The 11678-nt window shown below is 38.0% G+C and overlaps 1 protein-coding gene across 2 annotated transcripts; it reads left to right on the top strand.

Moving 5' to 3' along the window:
• Nucleotides 1-1287: 1287 nt before the first annotated feature.
• Nucleotides 1288-11579, top strand: LOC106905945 (ectonucleoside triphosphate diphosphohydrolase 2-like). 2 transcript variants are annotated; one of them, XM_014970998.2, is made up of 9 exons: nucleotides 1290-1453; nucleotides 5335-5452; nucleotides 6055-6205; nucleotides 6347-6506; nucleotides 6938-7165; nucleotides 8604-8876; nucleotides 9855-9974; nucleotides 10270-10413; nucleotides 10508-11579. In XM_014970998.2, the coding sequence occupies exons 1-9, from the start codon at nucleotides 1337-1339 to the stop codon at nucleotides 10697-10699; spliced, it is 1503 nt and encodes a 500-aa protein (XP_014826484.2). In that variant the 5' UTR covers nucleotides 1290-1336; the 3' UTR covers nucleotides 10700-11579. The 2 variants fall into 2 exon arrangements, with proteins under 2 accessions (XP_087865274.1, XP_014826484.2); XM_088009148.1 differs by lacking the exon at nucleotides 8604-8876 and having other exon boundaries at nucleotides 1288-1453.
• Nucleotides 11580-11678: the final 99 nt, after the last annotated feature.

An 11678-nucleotide genomic window follows, 5' to 3' on the forward strand; every position in this document is an offset into this window, starting at 1 on the left:
GTTTCATGACTCATCCTTCAGTGGAAAGCACCTACTCTCCCCAAACCTTGCTCCTCCCTGACTGCAGAAAGTCCCGAACCTTCCTCTCCTCTGCCTGATTGCTGCAACTCCTTTTTCGGTACTTTCCTTTCTCCGCTGGCCATCTGGCAGTTACTGCTTTTTTTGGAGTTGTTCTGGGACCTCCGCCCAACCCAGTGTACTGCTTGTAACACAGTTTGTTCTTTTTCTCATGTACTCAAATCTACAGTCTAAATATCATGAAACATAATCAACTCAAAGTCTGATCAATTTATCTCATCATCTCATTGTTCTTAGTATTATCTCTTCATTTCTTATCCTTAATAATCATACAACAATCAGGTTACAATCCATTACTACAAGTCATAAGTACAGAACACACATTTCAATCATACAGACATAATGAATACAGATTATCAATCATTCCAACCATTATGGATATATGCATGCATCCGTCCTTCTTTAATCATTATTAATCATCATACAAGATTACTGTTATTTCTCAGGCCTTTACCCCGTTTTCTGCGTGTACCTGGAGAGATCTCACACTTCCATGCCGGTTTTCTCGACAACAGTGAATCCTAAAAGTATTCACAGTACTTCACTATTTCCACATTGTGTTACAGTTTTATTCCAAATATCCCAGTATGACAGTTTTTACAATTTCTGTAAATTTATTTTAAAAAAAACAAAAAAAAACAAACAAGTAATCACATTGACTTAAGTATTTTTCTTATTTTGCTCCTCAATTATTGAGCAGCTTTAATGAAAACATGAAAATTTGCCTAAACGTTAGGGCAGATGTAAGCATGTAATTACACAGTCATTCAGCTCCGACACAACTACACATTTTTTCAACGTTCTAGTTGACAAGTCGAAGCAGCATGGCATGGCTTTCAGCTAAGACTGAAAGCCATGCCATAGTTTTCACCTAATCAAGTCAGGTGATAAAACACCTGACTTGATTACTGAACAACTAAACAGACTTGGTTTGGTGTACCTCAAACAGCACCATGCTGGACGTCAAAACTAAATCCTGCTCTAAACTGTCTCAGAAAGCAGGATTTCCTCACGGTGCCCACAGCTTTTCTTAACATCTAGCCATTTCTTCTGAAAAGAAATCTTTTTGGTCTTTCGGGGAAAGCAGTGATGACTAGTCAATCGCATGTATACAACCTGGTTGAGAGAGCAGGTTTGTGGGTGGAAAGAGGAAGCGCAATGTGCAAAGTGCAAAGAATGCGTCAAAAAGCCACAGAAATGAATGTGCACAGATAGTTTATGCTGCAGAGCCGTGAGCCACACGCTGCAGGGTTCAGCTATGAGTCGCTATCGCGCCCAAATCATTGGCGCTGCTGTGCTGGTGATTCTGGCAATAATTGGGATTTTTCTGGTGGTCCTTCCAGCAAAAGAGGTGACGATGCCTGCAGATAACATGGTGGGTTTCCTTTCAGTATTATTGCTTAATCTCTATTGCAACTGTTATCTTAAACCTGTGTTCTAGTATTATTTACTAGAGGGGTTAAATAAGTGAAGAGTATTTATTTAAGCCTCGTAACGTCTCAGTTAGTTGCAAATGTTTTTATATCTAGGTGTCTCTTTGAATTGTGTTAATCCTCGCTGGCTCCTTCTTCTGCTGTTTCTTTGTTGTTTACAACAACAAACTGTTAATTTCAGCTTTTTTCATTTCCTATGTGCCCTCTGTGTCTCAGTTGTGTTTCCTTCTCCTTTTCTTGGAACTCAGCTTTGTTACTTTCTTTCTCCTCTTCCCAGATGTTTTCCATTGCCTCATTTTCTCAGCTGTCCCCACTCACCTGTGATTAGCTCTTCTGGTTCCTTTGCCATTTCCACTTCTCCCTCAGTATTTCAGCTCTTTGAACTGTGTTAATCCTCATTGGCTCCTTCTTCTGCTGTTTCTTTGCCAAGCACCATGTAAGTTTCCTTGTTGACTTAGTAAATCAAGCCAAAATGTCAAGACAATTAGTGAAGTCAGTCACCTAACACCTTGGATCATTGTCTTAACTTGGAGACAACTAGCTTCTAATTAGTATGTGTTACTGGGACGTTATGTAATGAACCAAGGCAGTGTAGTACAGAGATGTGAAAGAGAAGGAAACTAATGGCACACATAACTTGAATTTTCATTAGTAATGGTTTACTGGGAGGTAAGAGTAAATTTGCTGCCATTACAGACACAGGTTCATCATTCTGTAGGAAGATCATTCGGTCTCTGTTAGCCTTCATCAGGTTTTCTTCCATGTAGTTCATGGAAGAACATGGATAAACTCAGGGATTATTTAGTCATTTACTAAACTCTAACCACTTGCATAGTGTAGACCAGTCACCAGATCTCTCTGTAGGGTGTGGTCCTCAGTGTTAGCTTTGCACTACAACTGAGTTTTTTTCCATGTATGGCACAAAGTTTCATTTTGCCAATTTTCCATGAAGGCTACATGTGAAGTGAACAATTTACAGTAGTTATGGCAACAGATTTTACCACCTGAGCTGAAGATCTCTGCAGCTCTTCCATAGTTACCATGCACCTCTTGGTGCCTTCTCTTGCCCAGCCTGTCACCTTAGATCAAAGATGTCAACTCCAGACCTGGAGGGCTGCTGTCTGGCTCCTTTTAGATCTGCCTTTGCTTCAGCCTGATTGAATTTTGCGAGGGTTTTGTAGAACTGGACTGAATGCTCAGAAAGGTTTTGAGCCTTCTGATTCGTTTGTTGGACCTGGGATGGGAACCTGACAGCCCTGGTTTAGGCGGTCGGCCATGTGTTGAAAGGTTTGCAGCTGTGCTGTACTCTATCTATGTTTAGATGATGGATTTACCAATTGACCTGTGGGATGTCCATAGCTTCAGTTGTAGTTTTATAATATAATCTGCTTTAAACTTCTCTCACAATTTCTCTGAAATGTCTGCTGGTCTTCAGGATGCTGGTTGTTCAAACCTCTGAGGCTGTCATACTACATTTATACACACAGTCTATTTAGTTAGATGATAATGGAAGAAAATTGGTTTTGCTAGATTTTATTAAACGGTTTTCACTGAAAGAGGATAAATACACCTTGCAAACCACACTTTTCAGATTTTTGGTTTTGAAAGAATTTAGAAAGCCATGTGTCTGTTTGCCTATAATTCACTATTATCTACTTTTTTTGCACTGATTTATTCATTACAATTTCAACAAATAAACATTGACATTTTCTGTTGTAACCTGACAAAGTATGAAAATGATAAAAGTGTGAATATCTTTGCAAGATGCTGTAGATCAAAGGTGTCAAAGTCATTTTCATTTTGAGCCAAATCAAGTTCATGAATGTCCTCAAAGGGCCGGTGGTGGCAGAATGTATTAATAAAACTTATTAACAAAACGTCTCTGCATTCAATGAGTATTTCTGAGAATTAAGAACATTTTAGCATTGAAGTAATGTTAAACTACTCTGATGTAATTTAGCGCTATTAGACAAATAAAAACTGATATGATTTGACTGGTAAAATAATATTGAAGCACACAACTGTTATCTTGATCTAGTCCTGGGAGGCCGAATTCGGCCCATGGGTCTTAAGTTTGACACTGTAGATGTTAAACTCATCTACAGTGAGTAAAGGTCAAAAGATCTTCTGCAAGGAAGTTAAAGAGAGTTGACAAGAAGCAAAGTCAAACTGAAGCAGAGCAACAAACAGTTGCTAACTTTTGCACTCCATTGCTCAGATAATCAGATCTGTATTCTTTTTTTTTTTTTTTTTCCATCTCAGAGACCACTTGTACAAATCAGATTTGTACATTTACCCCATTTTTACATGTTTAACCCTGGTTTTGAACTGAACCCCGACAAAAACTAATTGGTTGACATTACAAAATGAGTGAGTGAGACAGTTGACTTTTTTTTCCCCCATGAGGTTCACCATTTTGACCTGCAAGGTCAGTTGAAGACTAACTGAAACAGCACAACATCCTGCATTACCCCAGTTAGGTGTCAAAAGCTGAGGAGGAGTTTCACAGCATGAATAAAATCCTGTGCTCCAAATCGAGCCCTGTCTAAAACACCACTATTGGATCAGTTGATTTCCCCAAAACTGTTCTCAGGTGTGTGTGTGTGCGCGTGTGTGTTTATGGTTGTTCGTCCTGTGTGTCTCTGTGTGGCCCTGTGATGGACTGGCGACCTGTCCAGGGTGTCCTCTGCCTCACGCCCAGAGACAGCTGGACACAGGCACCATCCCGTCTGGCAACCTGTGTGGATAAGAGAGTATAGAAAATGGATGAGTTAAATCACTGTAGTAGACGGTACAGAAGCACAAACAATTAAGTCTTCTATGAAAATGTTTTTCTTTCTTTTTTTACTTTTTCAAAGCAGAAAGGGAAAATAAATAAATGTATGAAAGAGGTCAAAGTAACAAAATAGACACCAAGTCAATGAACTAACACAAAAGGAATGATGGAACAGAACATTAAACACAACAAAGGGAAAACGACACCTACACTAATTAAGATCAAACCACATTAACTGCCATAATGCCCCTACACTAGCCACAGTGGGTTAGTGTTGGGGTTGCCCTACTAGTTGCATTTACTCAGTAGCATATACATTTGTGATAAAAGGAATTCATCCAGGGGTAGTTTTACAGTACCATACTATTTGATTCTTCTAAACTTGTTATATTGAAGTAATTTCACTATTACCTGAGTATGAGTTTCTGGCTACTTCTGGCCTCATGTTAATTCACTAAAGGAAGGACAAACTTATTATATCCAAAAATTACCAGACAGACACACCTACAGATGATCTTTGAATTTGTTATTTCATAATAAAATATTGATATATTTTTTTTTACTTTATTATTCAAAAGATTAAAATCGGCAGCTAAATATATATCTGTGAATGTTAGATCATCAGTTTGTGTTAATCATATCAGATGTTGATATCAGTTACCTGTGTTGCCTTTTTATCAAATACTTTTTGTTCTCTAACTTGGATGGCTAATTTTTTTATATATAAATATTCTTATGTTGGTGTAAATTAAACTAATGATACTATTACTCAAATACACATTTTGGTTAGCCATGTTGGCCAATAACTCAAATTAAATGTGTACGTGAAACATGTAATATACTACCGCAAATTAAAGTGCACTGAAAAAACTTTCATGTACAAGATGCTTCACAGAGCAAGATATATATTTAAAATGAATTCAGTGTTTATGAAAGCAAAATAACAATTTATAATAAATTAAATGAACTGATAGCTGACAAAAGACTTTGTTTAGTCTTTGACCTCTTCCTAAACGCTTCTGACACTAAATGCTTTGCCTCTTTCAGTATGGGATTGTACTGGATGCCGGCTCCTCCCACACCTCCATGTTCATCTACAAATGGCCAGCTGACAAGCAAAATGGCACTGGTGTTGTTACCCAGCACAGTGAATGTGATGCAAAAGGTGAGCACATCATGCTGAAACAGCTAACCGAATCTGACCAACTGAAAGTTTATGATTGGACATAATGTTTGACCACTGCCACTTTTTGTTCAGTACCAACTATACTTTGTCACGTCCTCTCAGTGAGTGCTCGGTAGGTCTTTCTCAGGGTCAATGCCTGCAGACAGAAGCTGGTACTCACTGTGAATGTCTTGCATCAACATCATAAAGTCAGAGAACTTGTGTCAAAGCACAAACGATGTATGGAGAGAGGTCTTAGTCCTTGTCGCAGGTTCGAGTCCCGGCCTGATGACCTTTTCCTCATGTCTTGCCCCTCTCTCAGGGGGAAGGAAGAGCCACTTTCACTTCCATGGTGTCATCAGATCAAAACTGTAATTGCATCACTATGTATATATAGTGATGCAATGTCTTGTGAAAGACTTGGCTTCCTAAATGTCCCCTTCAGCTATGGGCACTTTAGTCATTCTCAGTTCTTCTCATTCAAGTTTGTTTCTGATTTCCTTGGAAACCATATCTTGTCCTTTAGAATACAGAAGTGCAAACTTTATGAAGGTCATTCTGAGTTTGTCTCTAAGTACAGCTGGTGTCTTCATCTTGCCCAGGTGGAGGGATATCCAGCTATGCTGGGAAACCAGGTGATGCTGCCAAGAGTTTGGAGGAGTGCATGAATCATGCCCTGAAGGAAATTCCCAAATCTAGACAACATCAGACTCCACTGTGCCTGGGTGCCACAGCAGGGATGAGGCTCCTCAAGTTAGTCTGTGGTTCCTTAAATACAACTTCTAATTTCTTTCTCCAGTTTGAATCACTCCATAGGCTACATGTTCAAGTGTACATCAAAAAGCATCTTTAAAGATTTCTTATTCTTACTTTATTACTCCTCATTTTTCACAGAGAGATCAATCAGACAGAATCTGACAAGGTCCTGAAAGAAGTAAGAGACAAACTGAGCTCCTACCCTTTCCAGTTTAAGGAGGCCAAAATCCTGAGTGGGCAAGAAGAGGGCGCCTATGGCTGGGTCACCGTCAACTACTTACTTGAAAAATTCATTAAGGTAACCAGAGTGAATTAATAAATGATGCTGCAGGTAATAAACAATTATTAACCATTTACAACAACAACAAAACCTACCAAATTTCAAAGAGTGTCAGACTGGAAATTTCTAATGCAAAATCAAAAAATCCAGTTCCTTCAGGTGCACCTTCAAAGCTAAGATGAAGTTAGCATAGTGCTAACTTCATCTTAGTGCAAGTTGGCATAGTGCACTAACTTGCATTATGCTATCATGATTGCTTCAGCTTATTTTTAGTCAATAAATGGAAAAAGGAAGAAATAATTCAATACAGAGTAATTTTCCTTGGAGCAATATTGTCTTAACATGATCTGTTCTTTGCACTTAATTATTTATAAAACTTAGTTCAGAAACTGACTGTCATCAACTTATGTACTAAGGTTTCTTAATACAAACTTTTCTGCCTTTTTTAGTATGATTTTGTAGGACATTGGCTGAATCCAGGAAGAAACACAATTGGAGCTTTGGATTTAGGTGGAGCTTCCACTCAGATTACATTCGAGACTTCGCAAAACTTGGAGAACCCAGACAATCAGATGAATCTGACCCTTTATGGACAAGCCTACACTTTGTACACACACAGCTTCCTGTGCTACGGTCAAGACCAATTCCTCAAGAGACTCTTGGCTCATCTTATCCAGGTATCACTGTTTAATTTTCCACACCTACAATCCTGGTGAAAATACAGAACACTCTTATTCTAATTGTGTCCATTTATACATATAAATACATAATGACAATGACCTGGTATTCAAAAGGTTCTAAAAAAAAATTTAAACTGACTTTAAGTACAAAATCACAAAACACTCCACCATGGAAGGAGGTCTAAAACAAAGATATTGCCCCAAAAGAACGGTGTGTGAAACACAAAGCACACCTAAAAATGTGTTAGCTTGGAGAGCTACTTTTAGCAGTTTATGAACTGGTGGTTTTCTGTGAAGCCTCATAATACTAACATTGTTTTAAAAGGAAAGGCCCACTTTTTCAGGCAACATCATTGCTTGCAGAAAATACAGCCAAGTCTCAGCTGTCAGACAGATGGTCTCACATGGTCTCAAGAATATTAGAGAGGAAACACAGTGGCTCCTTTCAGATCCTGCTTTTGTTCCATGTTGTACACAGGTTCTTTAAGCGTGACATAGTATTCTAGTTTGAAGTCCCCAATCCTCTATTGGAGTCAGTAACAAACCCATAACCATAAAAGTTAAGGCAGAATTATAGAGCAACTACTACATAGTACAGAACAGGAACTGTACAGGCTGTGGAGATTGTGCAGCAGCTGCAGAGAGCAGAGAAAATCAATTATCCTCCACGATCTGCCAGACTGAGAAATGAGTGCTTTAAAGACAACAGTTATTGTCTTTAAAGCACTGAGTGCTTTTGCATGTTCTGTATGAGGATCATGCTTTAAATCAAAGGCCATGCCCCTTTGGTTCCACAATAAATTCTGCATGGTCTGAAAGCACACTTAGGTTGTCAAAGGGCAAAGTGATGTCTATTGGAGGTTTCATGGCTGCATGTTTAATGCAGAACTGGGATCTGAAAGGACCTGCAGGTCTGGTGGCTGAAAAACAAGTCAAAATCATTGTCCCTTCATTACTGTGCTTAACAGTTTAAAGGAGGTCTAATGTGATGTGCTTAGTATTCAAAGAACTGAGTGCTGTGCATTACAGACAAACATTTCCACTTTGGTTTTATCTGTCTGAAAGACATTTGCTTTGGTCCAGGTATCGTGAAGTTCCTTCAGGTGCACCTTCAAAGCTAAGATGGCATATTGTTAATTTTCTTCTTTTCTTCTCTCTTTGCAGACCTTCAAAATATGCTGCATATATTTGGTGTTTTTCTAATTGTACACTTATAAACTTTAGCTTGTGAGGCCTGTGCAGTGTGTTGAATCTGAATTTCCCACAAGGAATTGCTTATCCCAGTTTGCTTCACTATTTTATAAGACTACTGTAGCCCAAAAACAGTTGTAAAAACTGTTGTTTAAAAAAAAAAAAAAAGAACTGGTAACCAATCTTTAAACATTTTTGGCTGTTCATTTATATTTTTTTATATTGATCTGTTTTCCCCTTTCAGACTCAAGGTGTGCTGAATCAAGTAATCAACCCCTGCTACCCACCAAAGTTTAATATTTCTATAAATCTTGGGAAAGATGTCTTTGATTCTTTTTGCACAAAGAAATACAAACCAGCCAATTTGGATGCTCAGAGAAATGTAACAGTGGTGGGCTCAGGGAATTATCACCAGTGTGTCAACAACATAACGGAGATCTTCACTTTTAGCAACTGTAGCTACTCAATGTGTTCCTTCGACGGAGTGTTTCAGCCCAGAGTGACGGGAAGCTTCATGGTGAGATATAAACAAAAGCAAATATGTTAGTGTTCATCACCAATCTGAAAGTGTTGCTTTTTTTAATCTTTACTGCGCCTACAAAAATGGACACCTGGACACAGTTTGGTGATTGATGCTTTAAAGACTTAAGTTTAGCATTAGTCTCTGTTCTCATAAATCATTTGTACCCTGACAAACAGCCAGCAGAATAACACCATTAGTGGAGTTCTAACTTGATGTGTTATTTGAACGCAGGTAGCAACATTTGCAGATAAATTCAAACAACTGTTTCGGTTTGAACAACATTACTAATAACGGAAAAAGAAACTGTTAAGTTTATGATAACAGCCACTTCTTGTTGACTCCTCTGATGATGCTTTCAGAAAATGTCTTGTTCTTAAGCTCAAAACTAGATATCACTATGGCCTCAAAATTGTTATTACAAGTTTATCATAATTTCACTTGTGGCATAATTAAATCACTGAACAAAGAGTAAAGCTGCAGCCTCTTTTATTTATGTATGTATAAACTAATTTCTTAATTGGCTCTTAGAAATTAACAATTTCAGCACATCTGTTGGTGAAGGCCTGTGGTTTTACTTCACTGTCATGTGGCAAAAAAAAATGTATAACCAGAATATGCACATCTGACAAACCAAATCATCAGCATTCATTAAATGACTAACAAGAACATTAACAACCACAACCAGTCTTACAATATTTCAGTTTGACATAAAAATCACCTTGTTGGAGTCCATTAGATATAGAAAAGGATCAGATCCCTCGCCTCCACACCATCTAAAGTCTGTTCCTTTTTCTCCTTAAGTTCTGTTGCTCATGGTTACTTTTATTGTTCTCATTTTCTCTGTTTTTCTCTTTTCCCTTGTTATTTTTGCACAGCCTTTTTGTCCATTTGGGTATTTTTGAGCAGGCTTTAGATGATAAATGGTTTGATTAGATGAGGTTCTTGTTGTCACACCGTATTGTTTCTCCACAGGCATTCTCAGCTTTCTACCACACACAGAAATACATCAAAGATATCACCAACATAGCCCTCACATCTCCTAGTCATGCAGTGGAAGCAGCCAAGCTCATCTGCAATATGACCATCACTGAGGTACTGATCTTCAACCATGAACTACAGGCTGTTAAAAAAAAAAGTTACATCTTAGGCTACAACTAAGTAACAGACCACTCAGGTCATCTGGTTTATGACTTTTTATTTTTGTGTTTTTATGATGTGAAGTACTTTGAACTGAGTTGTTGCTGAAATGTGCTGTACAAATAAATGTGATTGACTGATTGATTGATTGATTGATTGATTGATTGATTGATTGATTGATTGATTGATTGATTGATTGATTGATTGATTGATTGATTGAAACTAAAACCTCTTGTATTTCTATTTACAGCTTCTTCACAAGGCAAATTTGACAGAGAAAAGCGTGAAATACATGAAGAATCTCTGCTCCATGTCTAATTTTGTCCAAGTCCTCTTAACCAAGGGGTACCATTTTGATAACACTTCATTTCCTCACGTTTCTTTTGAGCAAAATGTAAGAAGTAAACAGAATAAACAGCATGGTGGTTTCTATTTGCTGCAACACTCTGCTCTGATTTCACTGAGACTCAAATGTTGTGTCTCTACAGGCAGCAGGAGCTTCTGTTGGATGGGCTTTGGGATACATGCTGAATGTGAGCAATGAAGTGCCTGCAGAGAGTCTTAGCGTGATGAAGGCCCTCCCCTCAGGGCCTTGGAAGGGCATCATTGTCATCTTTATTGCATTTGTTTTGTTTGTGCTAGGATATTGCTTGATGATCTACAGAAATAGAAATGATTAGAGGAGACAGTATTCCACATGCAAAATTAGAAACATGAGAAGCAATATTAAGAGTCAAGGAAATTCTAAATTTTTATTTTGGTTGATGTTTGTAACATTCAACTGATCCATGTGAATGATTTATTTCTATAATTACAGTATATTAGATATAGTTCACAACATTGTATGTGCTGCTATGGAAACGTATTTGCTCCATACAGCTATGTTTGCTGAACAACTCCAAAACCTTTTCTATTGTTTTTTTTTAGTTCCATGATTTACAGTAAGTGATTCAGATATGATGTTCTTTTTCTGAAATACTATTAGCTTTACGCTAGAGATGACACATCCTAGAGAGTTCCACTCTAGTCTCTTGAGTTTACTGAATAATTTCCCAGAAGTTGTGGGGATCATCAAGATGTTATTTTAGAATTATGAGACAGGTATTTGTGTGTGAGGTTTGGGGGGTTGTGTATGTTTTGCGTGGGCGTGTGTGTGTGTGTGTGTGTGTGTGTGTGTGTGTGTGTGTGTGTGTGTGTGTGTGTGTGTGTGTGTGTGTGTGTGTGTGTGTGTGTGTGTGTTGGGGCTTGACAACAAACTAAAATGTATTTTCTAGTTGAGTCTTTAAAATTAATGACATTCTACCTTTTCTTACCCTACACCCCATGTTTCGCCAAGTTCCATATAAAGCCTGTCCAAATCAATCCGTTCAATGTGGTTTTAGGCTTGATTAAAATCAGGAGCAGATTTGATTATTAAATGTTTTTCTTTTTTATGGTAATAGTTGTTTTGCGAACCTAGAAAATGTTTACATGAATACAATGATTAATGGAATTGTATTTTTACAAATGATATGCAGCATTTCATTAAAATCTGAAATAAAACAAACATGGAGAGAAAAACACGTCTCTGCCCGTTTCCTTGTATGCTTTAGGGGCGCTAATATGCCACGAATGAGGTCTGCATGGTGCACTAGTGTGCCTCTAGCGCACTAAACAGGT

The sequence above is a fragment of the Poecilia mexicana genome, unplaced genomic scaffold (genome assembly GCF_051168715.1).
Source record: "Poecilia mexicana isolate PSO_F unplaced genomic scaffold, ASM5116871v1 scaffold_9, whole genome shotgun sequence".
In the NCBI taxonomy this organism is placed as follows: Eukaryota; Metazoa; Chordata; class Actinopteri; order Cyprinodontiformes; family Poeciliidae; genus Poecilia; species Poecilia mexicana.

Bases quoted from the DNA above. Each gene is read 5' to 3' on its own strand.
- LOC106905945 (XM_014970998.2), top strand. From the start codon at position 1,337: ATGAGTCGCTATCGCGCCCAAATCATTGGCGCTGCTGTGCTGGTGATT. The intron at 5,453-6,054 runs GTGAGCACATCA...CATCTTGCCCAG, and splicing joins CAGTGAATGTGATGCAAAAG to GTGGAGGGATATCCAGCTAT. The intron at 6,206-6,346 runs GTTAGTCTGTGG...CATTTTTCACAG, and splicing joins GCAGGGATGAGGCTCCTCAA to AGAGATCAATCAGACAGAAT.